Source organism: Etheostoma spectabile, chromosome 13 (assembly GCF_008692095.1).
Source record: "Etheostoma spectabile isolate EspeVRDwgs_2016 chromosome 13, UIUC_Espe_1.0, whole genome shotgun sequence".
Taxonomy (NCBI): Eukaryota; Metazoa; Chordata; class Actinopteri; order Perciformes; family Percidae; genus Etheostoma; species Etheostoma spectabile.
Window position 1 is genome coordinate 25,733,669 of NC_045745.1, and position 21,671 is coordinate 25,755,339.

The 21,671-nt window shown below is 41.4% G+C and overlaps 2 protein-coding genes and 1 long non-coding RNA gene across 3 annotated transcripts in view; 2 read left to right on the forward strand and 1 right to left on the reverse strand.

Moving 5' to 3' along the window:
• The window catches only part of ephb4a (eph receptor B4a), a 41,341-nt gene extending 31,284 nt beyond the window's left edge, over window positions 1–10,057 (forward strand). Inside the window, exons 8-17 of the mRNA XM_032533418.1 lie at window positions 1,905–2,070; window positions 2,363–2,462; window positions 3,715–3,779; window positions 3,937–4,050; window positions 4,443–4,690; window positions 4,802–5,017; window positions 5,602–5,751; window positions 6,204–6,397; window positions 6,841–6,999; window positions 7,303–10,057. Coding sequence (XP_032389309.1) covers window positions 1,905–2,070; window positions 2,363–2,462; window positions 3,715–3,779; window positions 3,937–4,050; window positions 4,443–4,690; window positions 4,802–5,017; window positions 5,602–5,751; window positions 6,204–6,397; window positions 6,841–6,999; window positions 7,303–7,411 — 1,521 coding nt within the window. The 3' untranslated portion in view covers window positions 7,412–10,057. The remainder of the gene's footprint in view (window positions 1–1,904; window positions 2,071–2,362; window positions 2,463–3,714; window positions 3,780–3,936; window positions 4,051–4,442; window positions 4,691–4,801; window positions 5,018–5,601; window positions 5,752–6,203; window positions 6,398–6,840; window positions 7,000–7,302) is intronic.
• LOC116700341 (uncharacterized) overlaps window positions 1–21,671 on the reverse strand; it is a 273,867-nt gene that overhangs the window by 244,712 nt on the left and 7,484 nt on the right. The gene's annotated exons all lie outside the window — the stretch shown is intronic.
• LOC116700335 (voltage-gated potassium channel subunit beta-3) overlaps window positions 18,361–21,671 on the forward strand; it is a 25,553-nt gene continuing 22,242 nt past the window's right edge. The window contains exon 1 of the mRNA XM_032533438.1: window positions 18,361–19,059. Coding sequence (XP_032389329.1) covers window positions 18,764–19,059 — 296 coding nt within the window. The 5' untranslated portion in view covers window positions 18,361–18,763. The remainder of the gene's footprint in view (window positions 19,060–21,671) is intronic.

The following is a 21,671-nucleotide window of genomic DNA, read 5'->3' on the forward strand; positions in this document are numbered from 1 at the left end:
ATGACCTGACTCAGAACCACCATCATACAGCTGAGACACAAGACACTTCTGTGTGAACAATATAAATCTCAAAAACATACAGTTGTGTTCGAATAATAGCAGTGCCTTTAGAAAAATGAGTAAATGTCAAAATTCTTCAAAGAAATTGTACTTTAATGAAACACAGATACATTGGGGACACAGTACATCTATTCCAAAGCAAACAATTGCGCAAAGTCATCAAAACTTAAATAATAAAAAAATATTACATAAAGTAAGAAATGGCATGTTCAAAAGAATAGCAGTGTTGCCATCTTCCTTGGAAACTCAAAATGTACTGTACAAACAAAGAAATTCTTGATAAGTGAACCTAGCTGAGTATCCTAAACTAATATTTTGTCGCAAAACCACGGTTTCCGATGACTGCTTCACATCTGTGGTGCATGGAGTCAACCAACTTGGATCGTCCACAGGTATTGCAGCCCAGGATAAATGCACTGTATTCCACAATTCTCAGCGTTTCTGGTTTTGCCTCATGCACTGCACTTTTATGTCAGCCCACAAGTTTTCAATGGGATTAAGGTCCGGGGATTGTGCTGGCCACTCCATCAGGGAATTTGTTCATCGGAACCATGCTTTTGCTCGCTTGCTGGTGTGTTTGGGGTCTTATCCTGTTGAAAGGTCCACCTCAACGGCATTTCCTCCTCAGCATATGGCAGCATGACCTCTTCCAGGAACTGATGTACTGGAACTGATCCATGATCCCTTGTTGCGGTGAATCGGACCAACACCATAGTATGAAAAACATCCCCATATCATGATGCTTGCACCACCATGCTTAATGGTCTTCAGTGAGTACTGTGGCTTGAATTCTGTGTTTGCAGGGCGTCTGACATACTGCCGTGGACCCTAGAACCAAAAAGAACAATCTTGTTTCATCTGTCACAAGATATTATGCCATTTCTTTTAGGCCATCAAGTGCTCTTTGGCAAATTGTAAACGCTTCTGCACATGTCTTTTTCTCAGCAGTGGGACTTTGCGGGGGCTTCTTGCTGGAAGGTTAACCTCAATAAGACGTCTTTGATTGTCACAGTACTCACTGTCAACTGAAGGTTTGCTTGATCTCTTGGATCCATCATTGGCTGAGTCTCGCCCGTTTGGCTATTCTGTCCATTCGAGGGGTGTCTTTCTTTTTCTCCTCGTTTTTCAGTTTTTTGCTCCCATTCAGGGCATTTGAGATCATTTTAGCTGAACAGCCAATGATTTTCTGCACTCTTTGTATGTTTTCCTTCTTTAATCCTTTTTTATTAGGAAACGCTATCTTCAGAACAGTGTCTTGAACGACCCATTTCATTGTTTTTCAGGAGATAGCACAGCCAGCATGCCAGTTGTCTTGATCCTTAAATACGGATCACTGTAACACACCTTTTTTCCAGAATACCCTCCTAATTGATGCCCTCTCTAATTGAACTACCAATGCTATTTTTTTGAACACACCTTTCAGTTAATCATCAATTTCACAGAATACCAGTATGCATGGCTGTCTGTGTTTGTGTTGTTGGTTTTCTATACCTTTATTTTACCCCCCAGAAACTTATCTGGGGTATAGAGTTTGAAATGTAATAAAAACCAGTGATTTTCTTGCTGCTGTGGAGGCATGCTTTATTCGACACACACTGTTATGTAACCCTACAAAACATATTAGTTAACGTGCTTCTGATTTAGATTGTGTAATGTTGTTTTAGTGCACTGTAATTGGATTGAGTGAATTTGACTAAACACCATATTCAGCACCATCAACACCCTTTAGGGACTTTCTACCAGTCTTTCTGTTTTTTTTTCCCCCACAGTGATCACTGTCGTTTTCTCACTATTCCTGTTTAGCGCTCATTTCCAGTTCAGCTAACTCTGTTTTCACACGATAGGAGCGACGTAGTGAAGATCAGTGCCACTACACAGAGAGTAACAGAAACCAGGCCGTGCTGACGGACCTCCGCAGGGCCACTCAGTACGAGGTGCAGGTTCGGGCGCGCACCATGGCCGGTTATGGCAGCTTCAGTCCTGCAGCCATGTTCCGCACGCTGCCTGATGGTAAGTTTGCACTTGTTGAAGGACTTTCACACGTATTGCTCTTTTTTTCTTCTTTTTTTTCACATTTCTTTTATTTTCACCGGGAAGGTTTTTCAGATTCTTTTCAGTCCCTGCACAATTTCTTGTTGGATGAATGTCTTGCCTGTGTCCTTGTATTGAACCTCTTATTTATTATAAATTCCTGTCATGTTTTTTTTTTTTTTTCTTCTCATACTTTTCTCTACTACCAATGGAAACCTCCTGTCATGATGACAACACTCTAACTCTCTTGTCTTTCTGTCCCCTCTCTCAGGTCACAACTCCGCCTCTCAGTTCTTAGTACCTGGAATCCTTATCGCTGCTGGGATGCTACTGCTTTTCATTTTTGTCTTTGTGGCCGCCTACTGCATACGGTGAGAACAGGGGAAAGGGAAAGAGGCAGAGAAAAGAAGGGAAAGGGAAAGAAGCTGACAGAATAACAGGAAATGGTAAAATGGGGGGAAATCAAAAACCAATAACAACGTGACCCCAATTTTACAGTTCTGCACCACTTTGTTCTTTTGTTTATAGAAATCATATCTTATCAACAGTGGATTTGCACTCTGTTACCCATACCCATTTTTTTCTGTGTGAGGCACAAAGCAATGCTCATGTAGTCTTTTGCTTACACAGCTAAAAGTTATCCTGCTCATTAGGACATTTTCCTTAAGCTTCATTGTTTGAGTAAATAGTGTGTGTGTGCGTGCGTGCGTGTGCATGTGCGCGCGTGAGATGACGATAGAGGTAGAGGGCAGGAGACAGGATGCAGGCGTCCCAACCCTGTTTCCACAGGACAGGAGAACAATAGCTGTGACCTTGTGACACACACACACACACACACACACACACACACACATACACAAACCAGTGGCTGAGGCCCAGATCTGCCACTAACCGAGGGTGGTGCATTATTGCTATTTTAGGCGTATGAGGTGGGAGCTGGAGAGAAATAGAGGAAGGCAGGGATCCAGTAGCTACAGGGTTGTTAAAGTCTTGCAGGGATGAGTTTGCGCCAGCAGAATTATAATGGAGCTGCTTGTGTTGAAGAGAAGAACCATAGGGGTTGGCTCAGGTACTCACCGTTACCACAAGCCATCGGATGTTGTGCGTTTGAGATCATTCAAGATAGTCCAAGGCCAACAAAAGTCTTTCCTCAACCAAGCAGAGTTTTTGTGTCAAAGAAAAAAAACAAATGATGAAGGTGTTTCTGAAACAGAGCGCTGTATCTCTGTTGGCTGGAGGGTATTGGTCTATAGCTATACGGACCTCTGACCTCTCCAAGATAGCAGAATAATCAACAAGGGGATCAATAAATTATCATATTTTGCTGTGCTTGCTTGTACCATAGATTTTGAAACATTAAATAAAAATAATCATACACTATATGAATATATTTTTGGCCCATTTTTGCTTCTTTTTTTAAATGTATATTTTAGTCACAGAGGCATCTTATTACTGTCATTGAATCTGAACAGTTAGACTGTAAGACCAGTGATTTGCATAACATTGGGCTTATAAAGCATTAGGAATGCTTGCCAAACAATAAAGTCTGGCATCTATTCTGCAGATAGCTGCACTGCCAATCCTAATCTTTTTTTATTCATCCCGATCTTTTTCTACCTGCAGCAGACACAGCCGAGTGAAGGATCCAGAGCTGAGCGACAAAAACAGCCAGTACCTTGTTGGCCAAGGTAACAAATCGAGGACGTGCACACTACACCTGAGCTGTGATTTACAACTCGTTCACGTCAAGAAAATCATTTTTTAATGTGACCTGGCTCATTGCTGCTCATATCACTCTAACATTTCTTCTTTTCCTTTCCCACGACCCTTTGTCTTTCTTTCCAGGGGTCAAGGTTTATATCGACCCCTTCACCTATGAGGACCCTAATGAGGCTGTGCGAGAATTTGCCAAGGAAATTGATGTTTCCTTTGTCAAGATCGAGGAGGTTATCGGTGCTGGTAAGCCCCACCCGTATGCTTTTTCTGCATCATTCACAAATGTGTAAAATTGTACTAGTCAACTGTGTTTTGTGGACTCACAGACTCACAGTTTGTTTTTTAGCCTTACAGAATGTTCTCTTTTAAAATAATACTATTAAGGATATATCTAATTTACTAAGTTAAATTGATTCTGTGACATTTCAAACCATTGTCTTTATTATTCTTTATCAGACAAAATTCAATATTGCAGCGTGAATAAAGCAATTAACCAGCCATTATTCAAACAAAAGGGCTACGCTAGCTGCGGGCAAGCTTTAGGTTTGCCGAAGACAATTGTCGTCCTCCTAATGTGGTAAACACCCGTTAAAGAAAACAGCCCTAATGCGTGTTTATTTGTCTGTGTGCTGCAGGAGAGTTTGGGGAGGTTTGTCGAGGGCGGCTGAAGATCCCAGGGAAAAAAGAAAACTACGTAGCAATTAAGACGCTCAAAGGAGGCTACACTGACAAGCAAAGACGGGACTTCCTTTCTGAAGCGTCCATCATGGGTCAGTTCCAGCACCCCAACATCATCCACCTGGAGGGGATCATCACAGCCAGCTGTCCAGTCATGATCCTCACAGAGTTTATGGAGAACGGAGCTCTGGACTCTTTTCTAAGGGTGAGTGCGACAAAGAGAACACACACTGAGAGAAACAGGCACTTCACTCGCTCACTGAAACACACCGCCACTTCAATCCTTCTCCAACTGAACTGTTTCTCTCCTCCGTAGCTGAACGACAGCCAGTTCACTCCCATCCAGCTGGTGGGTATGCTGCGCGGCATCGCCTCCGGCATGAAATACCTGGCAGAGATGAGCTACGTCCACCGAGACCTTGCTGCCCGCAACATCCTGATCAACAGCAACCTCGTATGCAAGGTGTCCGACTTTGGCTTGTCACGCTTCCTGCAGGAGAACTCCTCTGATCCGACCTACACCAGCTCTTTGGTAAGATGACAGTCCTCTTCAGATGATGCCTAAAAAACACATTCATTAAATATGTCTAGAGTATGTCTGCCTGTCAGATGGCATTTATACATTTCTGTATTAATATCATATTCACAATATTAAAATGCTCATAGGTTTTCTGGATTTGCGAATGAGAATAGAAGTGAGTTGCCTCACTCTGTAGCTAAAACTGAGAGCTCAACACACAGGGTGAACAGAGGAGCTGCAACACTGTGCAGTACGCCAAAAAATATGGTGTTTTTTGAAAATGAAACCATGCAAACTTATTCTGGTACAACCTGAAAATGAGCACAATATGAAGTTTTTAATTCATAAAAGCTCAAAATTGCCTTGTATCTGCCATTCTCCAAAAACGTTCAGTTTCAGGCTTCAGCAGGTGAATGGGTGATTAGGACACTGATTTGACAAATTGCTAAAGGCTTTGTTTTTTGTCTTTTTCAATACGGTTTTAAAGTCCATTATTTTGTCTCTATTATTTTACAACCTTTTATTTGTCCTTATCAGAGCCCTGTGTGAACATGTTATTTTGAAGTTTTGCAATGCTGACTGTTTTCTTTGTGCAGGGAGGTAAGATCCCAATCCGCTGGACAGCACCGGAGGCGATAGCCTTCAGAAAGTTTACCTCAGCCTCAGATGTGTGGAGCTATGGCATTGTCATGTGGGAGGTCATGTCTTTTGGAGAGAGACCATACTGGGACATGAGCAACCAGGACGTAAGTTATTTTTTATTTTTAAAGATTACTTTTTTTTTTACTTTTTTATTGCCTAATTCAATAGGACAGATTAAGTAAGGAAAGTAGGAGAGATGGGGATGACATGCAGCAAAGGTCTGCACGTCGGAACCAAACCAACGACTGCTGCAACAAGGACTGAGCCTCTGTACATGAGGCACACCTTCAACAAGATAAGCTAACCAGATGCCCCTGGATGTACATAAGTTTAAGTAAACAGCCATGTTGGGTCATACTGCACAATGGTTTTGAAGGAGCAGAGTTTTTGCCAAACAGAATTTAACATTTGATTTCTGAAAAAAAGAATAGTTTAAAGATAATCAGTGAAGTGCTTGCATCGTAGTTTAACCATGAGATTGCCCAGAAACACTGTCATACGGGGCACATTTAAGTTAAAGCATTGGTTTGAACGTGATCATTTTTCTTCCTTTCAGGTAATCAATGCCATAGAGCAGGACTACCGGCTGCCACCGCCCCCTGACTGCCCCACCCATCTGCACCAGCTGATGCTGGACTGCTGGCAGAAGGACCGCTCGGCGCGCCCTCGTTTCGCGGACATTGTCAGTGCTCTGGACAAGCTGATCCGCAACCCCGCATCGCTGAAAATAGTGGCTCAAGAAGGCGCAGGGTGAGTGCGGATGTGTTTGGGTGATTGACAGAAAACCTGCCTGATGAGGTCACAATGGCAGCAAAAATGCTGCTTGAGAATGAACAGACAAAAAGGAAGCATGTCAGTCTCTTCTTGATGTCCCTTTCTTTAGTGTCCATTTAGAGTCAGTCACAGAGCAAACATTAACCTCCTACTGCCCAATCTAATGTACCACCTAATGTCCTGCTGTGACCTGTCAGCCACTTGCTGTGCCCATTTCCCTTCCTCCACATTCTGCCTGTCAGCCGGGGACACTCCACCCCTGACAAATCCCATTGTTTGTCCCTGTCAGTCACTCAGCTTCAGATTATACCTTTGCTTGTCAACTGGAATGTTGCTGCAGGATATATATAAGCTCCTCACTGCTGTTTTGAAGACAGTGTGTGTAAGTTTTTCCATTGTTTCTCTACTCTGTCCCACAGGCCGTCTTACCCCCTGCTGGACCAGCGTGCACCTTTAGCCCTCTCGCCGTGTGCTTCAGTGGGAGAATGGCTGAGGGCAATCAAGATGGAGCGCTACGAAGACAGCTTCCTGCAGGCCGGCTTCAACTCAGTGGACCAGCTGGCCCAGATCACCACACAGTCAGTTCCTATCTTCAGTGTTCTTATCTAAACTAACTGATACAACTGAGAAACATTTCTTTTTAATACACTCTTCCATGGTACAAGGTCGGGAAGCTAGCCTCATAGCTTTTAGTAGTGACCGTTGCAAACAGGCTAAATTACTTCATGAAAAGGTTAAATTTACATTTTCCTGAAGTGTAATTTTATTTGAATTTAAGATTTTATGACTGAAATATTATTTTAATGTCCAATCAAATTTATATCTTTAATTTTGTTCCTGTTCTTCCTGTCTAAATAGTATTAATTCTTGTCTGTGTTCAGGGATCTGCTGCACATGGGAGTAACTTTAGCCGGGCACCAGAGGAAAATCCTTTCCAGCATCCAGACAATGACTTTTCGGAACAAGAGCACTGCAGCTGTGAGTTTCTAGCTCACCCGTCTCCTAATCTGGACATGCAGCCATGTACTGCGAGTACTCTGGATCCTCTCATGTGACCCACTTTGAACACGGACTCCAAGGGAGATTGGCAGAAATTACTATGACCAGAATTTTTTTTTTTTTTGAAAACCAAACGACTAAACTTGACATTCCCATCAGGATGAGAAAGTCGTTTATAGACAGGCGAGTCTCTGTCGTCCACAGGGACCAGGAGATGAAGTTGACTCATTTTTACAGTTTGTGGTGTTTTTATATCGACCTGAAGTCAGGACCCAATAAATGTGCTAAACCAAGAGGAGAGACTGATCAGAATTTACAACGTTTCTGTTGTATCATGTCATTTTGGAAATAGACAGTCAACTGTTTTGTTGTCAAGTAAAAAGTCACTTCACCAAAGGAGACAAAAAGAAATGCCTGTGCCAATCCAAGGAGTTCAGTTTTCATATTAGTGTGTAATTATGAATGAGAACTGCTTTCACCCTGGGTGTCTTGCATCAAATCCATCTGGATTACATTAGACATTTTTCACATCAAGAATGAACATTTTAACAGTTGGATTTCTTTGTTTCCATTAGATTTTTCAACATTACCTCCTCTTCTCTCAGGTGTGATGTGTAATGCAGACTTTGGAGAGCACTGTACTCCTAGTCTAATCAGACTTCTCTCATCTTCTTCGGTCTCTCCCCTAATCGGCTCCACAGAGCGTAAGGAGAAGAGAGACAGAGAGACATATCAGCACTTTTGTCATTTCAGAATGAATTGTAATGTTCAGTAACTCCATGTGTTTCTCTTGGAGTGTGGTTGGTTATTTCTACTGCCTGTGTTTCTGCTGGCAGCTCAGTTTTATTATAGTTAGACTGAACAAGGACAAAGTGGACTAAGAGACCAGAGAACACTGTACAGTGGGGTTTCTTTGTTGTACCGAGGAAGCTATCTGGCCTCCAACTTGTGTTTCTTGATATAACGGATGCATTTTGAATTCTCTTTTTCAGTATTCTCCATCTTCCAGTGCCATTCAGTCGTATTTGTGGACTTAAATGCCAATTTTATGAAGCAGAAATATCATGATTTGAGATGTGATTCTTCTTGTGTCATTAAAATGTACCTCAAAGGGTTACTTTGACATTTTGAAGTTCAGTGTATTCTTTTCCTTCAGGCTGGTTGTGTAGTCATGAACATTGTTTCTACTTTTGCCTCAGAGCTACACAAATTGAAAAGATATACAGCTACCAGCTAAGGTAACATGCTAGCTGACGGTCAGCAGTATCCATTGCATTCTGGGTAGAATGCTAACATTGTTGAGCTGCTGTTTGATTAGCACAGCAGCTCATTCCCATTTTAAGTTCAGTGTATTTTTTCGTTCATCGGATGCTGGTTGTGTGGCTTTTGGCACAAAGCTTCAAAATCATTGTTTTACAGTTGGCATAGAAAACTATACATAGCTACGAGCTAACATGCTAGCTTGTAGCTAGTTGCATCCATTGGTTTCGAGGTGAAATGCTAATCATAGTGTTGAGCTGCTGTTTGATTAGCCGAGTAGCGGCCCATAACATTATTGCAAGTGCTTGTTGAAGAAGAATAACAGACTGGAGTTCAAAATGTCACAGTATTGCTCAAAGACTTTGTATCTCTCCAAGGATACCACCAGTGTTTTTGACATTTAGGTCGTGCACAATTTACCTGCAGTGATTTAGAAAAATAAAGTTCAAACAGCCACTAAAACATATGCCAAATGCTATGACTGCTTTTTTCTGAATGTGTTTAACCTTGCCATAGAGCACTTTTGTGATTAGGTGTTGTTGTTTTTTCAATTGGCAATTTGGATTTTCCTTTTTAACATGGCATTTCTATCATAACGTGATACTTATCTGTGTGCAATTTACACGCATTCAAATTCCATTTAAATATGGTCAAAATGTTGATACCATAACATGTATCCACTCTCTTCTTATCTAACAAATTTATTTTAGGCCTTCATTAAAAACACTGGTATTGTCACACAAGAGTCTGAGAGATTCCTTTAAGGATTATGGGAAATGGGGTCTTCATATTGAAGATCTCAAAAAATGTAACTTTGAAATAAGGAATAGATAAAGTATGTTTTGATTACTGTCCTGTGTGTATGCTAATCTGTATTCAGTATTCATAATAATAAAGATACACACCGGTGTTTACCATCAATGACATTGATAATGACCATTTTTCTGCCTATAAACATGTTGAATAGCCTCTGTAGATAATTATTGTCATTCTCACTTTAAGTGAAGCATGACTTCCCATACACATGTGGATGTCATTGTTTAGACGTCAAAGGAAGTTCCTGTCCGACCTGAAAGTGAAAACCCATATAATTTACCTGTCTGCGGTCTGACGACAGGCAGATCTGTCCCAGTGACCCCGGTGACTTCTGACCCAAATTCATAGCAAAGCAGCTCCACCCTTGCCAAAACGCACTGTTGTTTCTGGATTTGCTTGAACCTTTTATCGTCTTTATTGAGTTTTTATTTCAGTCCGCACAGATAAATTAAAGTAAATTAAATTGTTCTTGGTTCTCGTTTTTATCTTTTGGTTTGATAATGCCTCATCTGAACTGTCTACGATCATAGCAGCAGAAATGTGCAAATAAAATGTCTAATGAGGTACATTTTACTGTCTTCTTTGTGGCTCACGTTGCAAACAAGCCTCTCATCTATCCCGTCGACCTGTTTTTAAAAATGACAGAGAAACAGGAGATTGCGAGAATGAGATTTGAGTCTCGCTTCCCCTATATTTTCCAGCTTTGCCTTTCCTCCTTCCTTCTGTTTATCCAGAGAGCCTTTACCCCTGAAGGGCTGGAGGCTTGTCCTCTCCTATGTTTCCCTTCCTGGTCCTCAGCCCCTTTAATCATGAAGAGATGTTCTTTTCTTCCCCCGTGCCTCGGGCTGAGAGCAGCTTAGAGCTTTAATTCTTTCTTCTTCTTTTTTCTTCTCTTCCCTCCTATCTTCAGAGCTACCATAAACAGGCAACGCTGCCATGGCTTCGAGAAGTGGTTAGGTTCATTGATTAATGTACTTTGATTATCTCTGTGTTCCTGACTCATTCCTCTACTGCTCTCGTGTGGCCCACAAAGTACAGACCTGCACAAGTGGAGCTTCCATGTAGTGGAGATAAATAACAATGTGTAACTTTTCTTGTAAGCACGTTTTTTGGTTGTTTTTTTAAAACCCCGCAGTGTGTTTTGGTGTGTCGGAGTGAGTCAATGTTTGAACGAGAGAGACGGGCATTCAGCTCTGGTTTCTACTTCTGTCAGTGCTTTGAATGACCCTTGGCCCCACCGTATAGTAGAAATCTAGCCTCAGCTTTGTCTGTGTATCTGAATGGCCATTCATCAGGTCTGCTGTTGAGCAGAGAGCCGACCAGGCCGCCCTGGTTTTAGGATTTGATGGGTTGTGTCATTCCCCTCGCATTCCTGTGTGCATTCAAGTGTGGTGTGTGTGGGTGTGTGGGGGTTAACCAGGGGGACAGGTACATTTTTGTTTGCAAGCAAGGGGGGCAGGGAGGGAGAGACGGGATAAGAGACTATCTGAAATGGTTTCACCATGTCTTTGGCTGTGAACAGAAATTCAAAGTGTGATCCTGCATCAAATGAGTATTGTTAAACGCGCACCCCAGCGATTTACTGTTGCACTTCCATAAAGTTGGGGGATCAACAAGAGGCAAAAAAAAAGAAAAATAATAGCCTAATGTGAAACAGCTGATGTCGAAATATCTGGAATTTTAGCTTCTAGTATGGGTTAAGCTCCAAAAGCTCTGTATCCTACAACTCGATAGCATGTCCCTCAAATGACCACATCTCTGAATCCCTCCAGTTTGTAATGCAGGCTTCTTGTTCAAAGCATCAACAGTCTCAAGCCTTATCCGAGATAACGGATTGATAAATAACCCCGATGACATCATGAAGCTCAGCGCCTGAAACCCTGTCTCTCACACGTATCTGACGTTGGAATTTGAGGGGGATGTGTCCTACAATTTATGTAACTTTCATCCATTGGCCAGGTGAGGCGAGAAAGAGATCCAGGTTTGAACTTTGCCCTTTTCAAGCTTTTCATTAGTTGCTGAACATTTTTCTTTTTGAGAGTGCCAACAATCAATGTCAATGCTTTCTGGGAGAGACGTACCTAAATTCTCAATGATGTGACCATTTGGAACAGCTAGGAACACTTTTGCTTTCCGACGTGGATAGACAACACGTTGTACAAACCAGTTCTTATAATTGGTGGAATGCTAGCCTGGCATTGCAAGACTAAGTTGCAAATGCATGAGCCTGGTCCGTTGCACTGGATGCGGTATGCCAGTTACATTCTGTAACTATGTTAGGTTAGCTGATGCTCCTCTGTCAATCATCGTCTAAATCCCACCCCGTGTCTGACAAACGGTTGTGATTGGTTCGTCCAGAATCTGGCTTGCTGGAATTCTGTGGGGGGCACCAAATGCATCTGCCAGAGCAAATGAAACATCAGCTTGCAGATTTGTCTGGTTTCCAGGCTGGTGGAATACCCTTTTAACATGTAAAAGTAGCTCTGTTTTTGGAAACTACTGACTACCTTAATCTTAATCTTCTTTTTGGATCTGCAGCAGTGCTTTGAACAGCAGGAGTTTGAAGATGGAAAGTTAGATTTGAAATTGGCATTCCTCTCCCTCCACTTCAGGTGCCTGATTTCCTTCCCGAGATGACTTGCAGACAATTTGATCGAAAATGGCCCAATATTTCTGGGCAAATCCAACGAGCAGCCAGCTAAGATTATTTTTCCTGTGTACGCAGCGTGATTGTGGAGAGGCACATTGCACGGCTGAGCGCTTCCACTCTGTTTCGTATTAAATCTGATCACCAGGAAGGTTGTCCCTTCCCGCTGTTCTACAGCGTTTCTGTTGACTTTGCTGGAGCTTCTGCCAGGCCATCGCTGTAAATAAGAATTTGTTCTTCGCTGACCCACCTGCTCAAATAAACTTGTACGAATTTAATTATACTTCCATGCTGCAGTACAATTTGATGTGGACTTAGTCTAGTACTTTTCATCATACACTTAATCCAGTTAATCAATGTAAACCTTTAGACTACATGCCCCTGCTGTCCCATCAGTGCTATTATTTTTATTATTTGTTGTAGCAGACTATTCAAATATAGTTATATTATCTCCTTCCATGCTGTCACCTCCAGAATGAGTTTATTTTGGTGTAATCTCAATTTATTTGAGTTTTGTGCAATTTCCAAGGTTATAGATCCATGCCGGTTCCTTTCTGCATCTGTTTGCTCATAAAAATGGATTATTCATGAAGCCAAATAGTTTCACCAATACGTATTATGACTCCAAAACGACCGTGACATATATAGCTGCTACGCACTTCTTCTTCTCCAGACTTCAAAAGAACAGACGGAGGTGTTAGTGGGATGAAGAATGCAAATATGAACACCATCAGGACGAGTGACTGGCCCCTCCAAAGGTGTTTGCAGGTTCCTGCTCTGTCTCAGCTTTCAGTACACACACACAGCAGCCATCCGTCTCCCCTGTGGCGCCCTTTTGTTTTCCACTCCGCTAAGATGTGCTTGTTGCCTTCTGTGAGGAAATGAAAGGAGTGTGACCTCCTTTGCTTTTTATCCTCTCTGTGTGAATCCCCCGGCATTCTGAAACTCAATCCACATGCGTCAAGGACCACAAGGGGGGAAAAGTAGGAAAAAAAACTATCAAATCACTCTAAAAGTCAGAAATTGAGAGGTGTTGTGTGATAAAAATGATTTTGTGTGTGTGTAAGTGAGTGTGAGATTCAGAAGTGGCAAGCATCTCATGTTAAAGACGTTTCTGATCAGTTTGATTGACGTCCTTTTTTAACTCTGCTTATTAAACTCAGATTGATGAGTTTACTTTTCTCACACAGGCCTCACCTTCATGTCCTAACTCAACCTAACCCCTCCACTCCTCTGAACCCCATAAGTATAAATCTTTACCATCTGCTGAAAAATGCATAGCCTATCTACCAAAAGTCCCCCCTCACACGCTGAGAAACACTGCCTTTCTTACCGCCACACATTTTTGAGGTTTAATCACAAAAAGTTTCAAAGGGATTTCTGAGAAAATAAGCAGTTTAAAACATCTAATGGTTGTTTTTTTTGTGCTTGCAGTAAAGCCCTCAGCTTTGTCTGTTTATTCTGTTTTTCATGATTACAGTGAAATCTGGTATTTCTATTTGTATTGTGGTCATAGCTGTTTACCTTAACTGGATGTTTCCCCTTCTTTTCAACATTTAAATTATACAGTTTGGCAACCAATAGCCTACATAAGCTATTCTCATAGATGAGCAGTAAACACTGAATATTCAACTAAATGTGCACTGCAGAACGGATTTTGCTCTTAAATGTAAAGTCCGAACCTAATTCAGTCCCTTTTTTCGGGGGGGGCTGCATGAATGCAGCAGCAGGCCTATGGATTAAAGCACCCCCTTCTGGTCCCCTGGGGCCCCCTCTAACCTGCACCCGCTGTTCCAGGCTGCTTCAGCCTGATAAATGACAGTCCATCACAAGTGTTGATTATACTGTAAAAACATGACCACTCACGTTCATCACTGACCCCATGAACAAACCGTGTTTTCTGGGCTTGCATTGTGACAGTCTACAGGGCAGTCAGGACTGTGTGTGTGTGTGTGTGAGAGAGAGAGAGAGTCACCTTTTTTCCCCATGTGCAGAGTCCACTTAGAAATCCGAGGAAGGAGCACATGGTTATGATTTAATCAGCATCTGGATGCAATACAAGCAGGTTTACAAAGTATGAAGTGTGTGAGTGAATGTGTATTGAATGTAATCAGATTACACAAAGCTGTGCATACTCTCTAACTGTACACAGTCACATGCAACGACATTGATCACCACGCCTTTTCAAAAACATAACATACCCAGGATAGACTTTACCCAAGAAGGCATTGGAATTATTTATTATGCTATGAGCTCCCTCTTGTGTGCAGAAACCACACTCTACTCTATTATTAGCGATATATATATATATATATATATATATATATATATATATATATATATATATAATATCTTACTGAGAGGAAAGAATAACTCATTTTGCTCACGTGCATCATAATCCATAGGCCTATATTCAGGCTGGTCAGTGCAAGGGAAAATAGGAAGTTAAAGTAAGCTTGACGTATAAAATCCATCCAGACCTTCTGCATATCAGACATGGATGCATGTGAGCTACAGAGACGGGCTGTGTATACAGTGTCTCAGCATATTTTGAAACCTTGACATCGGTCCAACTTCAGAATTAGAAGAACATGTTGTCTGGATCAATAAGCTCGTGTCCAGCAGGGCGTGTAATGCCTTATCATTTTTACTCTGCCACAGTCTGTTCACACAGTGTGCTCTCCGAAATAAAACACGGTGTGCGACCTGCGCCATTGCATCCACACGTCTGGATCGGAGGAGGACACAGAGCAGAGAGAGCACCGTGTGTGAAATGAGTTCAGAGTTGTTGTCTGTAGTGTTCACACGTCATGTCAGATAGGCTACATATTCGCTCGGCGTGCGTCTCCGGTGTGTTTGTAGGCTATGTGTGTGTGTTTTTTTGTATTATTGAGTTGTACAGGTGGGGCGCTCATCAGCATTTTACCTGTTGGGGACAATGTCTGTCTCCTTTGACACATCACAGGGAGGAGTCGTCTATTGTTTAAAAAAAATGAATTCAACTTTAGCTTTTCATGATTGCTGCACGGTGACTTGATTCGAGGGGCAGACATCAGTAGGCTGTGATTCAGCCGCGCTGCTTTGTCGCCTCCTAGCGGTGATGGGAGGATATGGCACCCCACGAAAACAAAAAAAAAAAAAAAAAAAAAAGGAGAGTCTTGTTTAAGGCCGACCAACCACAGATAGAGGTGTGAGAGAAGCTCAACACACGCACGCATGCACGCACGCACGCACACACACACACACACACACACACACACACACACACACACACACACACACTACTGTCAAACACCCTGCTGTATTTATACTTGGTCTACATATTTAAAAGCACGTTAAACCATTTGATGGTTGGCTTTGTTCACAAGCACAAAGACACTTTCCCTGCTAAAAGGAAGCCTTTTTCCTGTCTGTCTGAAACTCAATATGGAAAATATTGTGTGCTTGTATAAATATATTCCATGCCTTGATATTGTTTTTAAAAGTTACTCCTCGGGGACGAGGTTGAATGCATAATCATCTTACTCTGACCAATTACTCTCCTTATTCCCTTTCATACCTACTGTACATTATGTAAATGGTTATGTATATTTTCATAATTTTATAACAACAGGAGTGCCACATCCCAACCCCATCAACGGGTACATGGAACTACAAACAAACCAAATCAAGCACTACTGTTTCATAAAACTTGATAAAGACTTTCGGCATATGAGACTGTTTGTGAGAAAAAAGAGGTGAATTCTTAGAGGCCGTATGGAAATTATTAGGGTGAAGGGGGGGTTCTTTTTATTTTCATTTTGCTGAAGCGAGGGTATTCTACATGTTTTGGGAGTGTGGGGAAGGGTCTTTAGCGATACAATGTGTCTCTCCGGAGAGCCTGTCGTTTGTCAGCATCTTCACACAAACGTCCAGGAAAGTAAAACGTGTCAATTTGTTTTGTTGTGAAAACGCTTATTCCATTCACATATTATGGTTTTAATTGGAAGTACCTCATACATTCTTGTGCCCTTTTGGTCATTAATGCCAAATAAATAATTTGTGTGATTTTTCCATCCTAAAATAAATAACCTGTAACAGCAAACAAGACTAACAGTGAAAAGAATCCTATTTTAAATAGTTTTTATGAATGCCTCTGCCCGGATCTGAATTTTCACAAAATAATTTATGGCAGGCAGACGGCGCTACAGAGCAAAAGCAGAGGAAAAAACCTTTGTTTGAGTATCCAGCCAGATAGAAGGTAGCAGAAGATTTCTATATTTACCCACAATATTCACTATAAGGTTTAAATGTGGATATACAGTTTTGCAGCTATGTAAAAGAACCAGGGGCACACACTAGAAACGATCTTTACCACAGCAGCTGGTGGGGTAAAAACACCACCACCTTTGTCCAAGGGGGCCCCATAATCAAACTGAAACTCAAACAATCTGAAAGTTCCTTAAAGCCACTTTAAGTGCCTTAAACTAACCAAAACCTTAACCAACAGTTGTTTTCATCAGTGATTTTTAACAGGTTTGGAGGGTAAAGACAAATGATGTCGTCATGCTGATGCTGCGGGGCATCACATCAGAAAATGCTTCTTGTGTCACTCTCGAGGGAATGGACAAACAATGTGCTTTGTGCTTTCATTTGGAGGACTTGTTAAATAATTTTCATACAGTGTGGTTTTGTGATTTTCCACCAAGACTTTTCCACTGACTGTCTCTGCCCCCACCTCTCCCATAGTTACAGTAAAAGGAATCTGACACCCATCGGTAGTGGGGGAGAAACACTGAACCTGGGCAAGGATCCTGAACAACGGTGACATGATCTCCAGTTGGGTTTTTCTGCCTCCATTTGCAGTAACTCCCCTTCTCTCACAAACAATTGAGCTTACCACCCACCATCATCCCTGTACAGTAGGTACAAAGCAACAAAAATAACACCACTCCATACAGTTTTGTATAGTTACTATATTGTCAGAATGACAAAATCTATCTTTGCACAGTTATGCAACAGTTTACTAAAAACAAACTGTTCTAACCCAGATGTATGAGAGTTATACAATGTGGAAACCAAGATTGCATATTATTTTCTCTCTAGTACTTCTCCTAAAAACAATCTCACTTCTGAGAATTGGTGGAGAAAGCCACCATGCACCTTCTTTGGCCCAGACCTACTCAGGGTTGTAATTTATACTGAAGATCAAGGCTGACCTCCAGCAGATGCCTGTGTGACTGTGGTCAATCGAAAGAGCGATTATAGCAGCTTAATCCCAGATGATCTCTGCTTTTAAAAGCCACTGCAGCAAAGTCAGCGAGGACTGCAGCTTAGAAATAGCGCCTAGACAACATGACGTCTGGAAGATGAAGGAACAGAAAGAGATAGAAGGATGCATGAGTGGAGTTTTAGACAGTCAAGGAGCTTAATCTTTGAGTACTTCCGTTCATCTGGTGTTCATTGTTTAATCTTTAACCTACTAGAGTGTGACATACTGTATGTGAGGTTGTGTGCAAGCAAACTTCGGAATTTGAATCATGCCTCTGATCTGATTGTTTTCTTTTAAAATGAAAAAGATATCCTTCTAAATAATAACCTGCAGGCTTTTTTTTTTGTAATGGAAAACAGATTTTAGTTTCCAGTATTGGTTTTTGAACTGGGATTTGGCAACCGTGCACATAAGGAGATTAGAAGGTGGGCTTCTTTGCATACATTGTTGAGAAGATAAGTAATTATCTCTATCAGATTATGACATCTTTTTATTATGACATCAGTGGTAAGAGATTTTATTTTCCTCTCCAGTGGAAAGAGGGTCACACATTCTGTGCTTCTTTATGCTTTGTGTGAAAATCAGGCCCTGGGGGTTTGCACATTAACCCAGACCCTGACAGTAACACCCAGCACTGGCCTGGAGCCAGGCCAGGCTTTGGGAGGATGCCACGCTCTTTTTGTTTCAGCCAACAGGAGCTGAAAGGCAACAAGACTTTTAGTTATGATGACATTGCCCCAGCAGATAAATTGATCAAAACTGTTGGTACATTTTTTTTCCTTTATTAAGGATTATGTATATATAAGGAATAATAAAGGATTACATTTTACTCAGAATCTGAAGAAAAGGTCAGAGAGCTGCAACCACTGCTGTATCAGATTATATGGCAACCACAGAAGTACAGATGATTTATCCGGGCGCTCTCGTAATCTGAACAAATGTAAGCTGGTGAGGCTTCAACACAAATCCCTCTTTTAAAGGAAAAAAAGAGAAAGATGCTGATTGCTTTTCCTATCCATTTTTGCTCAAAGAAGCACCTCACATCAGCACGAGTCATTGTTTGTGACTGGGTGTTGCCACTGACATGTCAGGATTAGGACTGGCTTTGTTTTATTTTTGAATTAGTCTCCACAAAGGAGCAGTCAAGACTTTTTGATATTTTACAGGTGCTTCAAGTTCTTGTTTCCAGCAGCTTGATGTCTGACATCCTCGGGCCGGATGTTTCAAATCTTCCTCAATCTCTATCAAAATAGCTCTGCCTTGTTGTTTCTCTTTTCGAACTCAGAACCCTGAGTAGATGTAGCAAGCAAAAACAAGCAAAAGAGAAGAACGATTTTTATCAGTTTGCAGCACTTGATTGCAGATAACAATGTTTGCCAGCCGTGGTGGAACTGGAGGAGGTAAAGGAGGGAAATACTCAGTGGAAGACCTCTATGGCATCAGTAAGAAGCCCAAGGCGTCGTCCTCCTCAGGGAGTATTGTGGCCAAATCTGGAGCCCGAAGCAGCAAGACCCCGGACCAGAGGACCGAGTCAGAGGCCCTGGCTTCTCAGATCCTAGAGGCGGCGCACAGGCTGGTGGAGCGACGCCGACTGGAGCTCTACCTGAGAGAATGTGGCCTCTCCCTGGCCGAGTGCGAGGGTGGGCGCTCTGCAATGACATACAGGTGAGGGGGAAGGAGGCAGAAAGAGGGGGGAAATTTTGCAGAAATTATAATGTCAAACCACAAGGACATTGGATTTTTGAGGATAAAAAGATGACCGATCATGAAAAACAACCTTGGAATTAAACCTTTCTGTTGAATTCAAAAACAGTAAATATCGAGAGAAACAACAACAGAACATGCACACAAATCTGCCATACTTAGAGATTAAATAGAGACTGCAGGACAAACTAAATGTTTGAGATAGAGAGAGATTATCCAACCACCCTGAGCACTCAGCCATCGATGGATGACCCATTTAAATAACATGATTAATATTTTTCTTATATATTATTAAGGCATGGATGTAGTTGAGTGTTTGAAGAGGACTGCAATTGAAAGCAGTGAGTGGGGATATCATTCATATATATTCATATGTATATTCAAATATATATACATATATATATATGAATATACAGTTTTTTCACCCCACCAGTGACCCAGAAAGATATATCACACATTTTATGAGATATCAAAGCACAGCAGCACTGAATAAATGTGGCTGGACTGTGTAAAAATGTGGTTGTTCAGGTTAAAAAATGTGAATGCTAGACACAGTAACTTACATGGGACTTGTACCTCAACCATTGTCTAATTGTCCTCCAAAAGACAGCATGACAGGTCAACATCAGTGGGGCGTGCGTTTAGGGTTAATGATGCGTGGTTTGACAGCAGGGGACACGCAGTAGTTTGTTACTGTGCTTGTATCTCTCAGTTTTACATGCTCAGTTGAGCTATTTTAGGATAAAAAGGTTGCCACGAATCCATGGCCACTGAATAATGTGCAAAATTAAACTATAAAGAGCATAAACATAGAAGATAAACAACATATTGTTTTATAGATGTTGTAGATTTGTGTGTGTTTAATATCAGTGGCTTATTTGTATGTATTTATGTAAGCCTATCTTTTTGGAAATAGGGTTGTCTTGACAGAAGGTGGCATTTTGTTTGTTACTGTGTATCTCAAACAGACTCACACAACCATCGAGGGTCCAGCAGGTTGCCTCTAGGTGGCAGCGTCACTCTGGTGTGAAGGCATGCAGTCAGTGCTGTGGCTCAATGACTCAAAATCAGAGAAGGAACAAAATCTGCAGCTTCAAGGGTATCATTATGAACAATCTAAAAAAAAAAACATGCCTCATTTACTCTCAGATCTATTTGCAGTGTTTTCTATCGGCACACTTTTGATATATACATAATGCAATTGAACAGATTCTTCCATCACAATAAATTCCGTCTTAACACTTCATGTCTGTAATGGCAGCGGAGTGTGCAGCCACTGTGCATGTGATAGCCTATGTTAGCTTTGGTTCATTTGTGTAATGATGCATCAGATTTGATCTCTCTCGAGACTGAAAGTCATTACTTGTAATCAACACAACAGCAAACTATCTACCTTGGCGTTCCGTCTAATTGGCCGGGTTAGCTGGAAACAACCATTTTCCCCATCCGCTGATCTCCTGAGTGCAGAGCAAATTTAGTAAAAGTGAGACAGTGAAAGTGAAAGCTTAATCTTGTCTTTCACTAAAATAAAGCTCATAGGTGAGACATATTTGAACAAATTACAATTACTCGGACAGATTCAAAAATGTTGATGGATTTAAGTAAAAGTTATCCCACTAAAAGCATTTACTAACTGTCCTTTGGCTGTCCTCTTTGTGAAAATGTAATGCTAAGCTGAATCATTTTAAGACTAACCAAAACCACAAGAAAAAACAAAACGTCTGAGGGGAATACTTCAGAGCTACACTTTCAGCAAGGATAAATGCCTTCATCTTTTGCTAAACTGCATGCACATTTCTTATAGAGGCACACCAAAAAATAATTCTCAGCATTTTTCATTCCGGCTTCAACTCAAGGAAGTCAAGACCAGCTGTGCAGCATCTCTGCAGCCACTAGAAAGAAATGACACAGTGGGAGATGTGCTTCTTCACGCCATCTAGATTTCCCCTCAGGGCAACATTTGTGCCAAGGGGCGGAAAGGGATGGGGAGGGGCTTCTGGGGCTCCAAAATCTTTTGTAGTAGGTTTTTAAAATGCTACTTTACTACTCTAATAAATATTGTCAAGTATTGACGACCACATTTACTTAGCATCGTTGGGGATCCTTGATGTGCAGTTAGAGCATCCCAGATGCTTACGGGATTCTGATTCATATGTAGCAGATCTGTCAGCTAAACATTCATCCAGTGAACCCCACAAAGTACAGCAAAATGGGTTTTAAGTTTAGAAATTCAGTTTATGTCAAATTTCTACCCTACTTATATCATGCAACTAGTAAAATAGTAACATCAGATAATGTGTGCCTCTTTTAGGTGGCAGGAGTGAAAATAAGTCATCTTCAACATTTGCTGATGAAATCAGTTGGAGAACAATTAGATGCAAAAATATGATGTAAGCTCTACAGTTGTTTTTTTTTCCCCTTGGCAACTGTCAAATGATTTCCCAAATGATGAGCAGATGTTTAGGCAGTCTTTTGTCATTTGGCTTGAAAAATAATGCAAATAGCTGCCGTAAACAGAAATAAAATCTCTCCTAGGTATATACTATATGTATATATATATATATATATATATA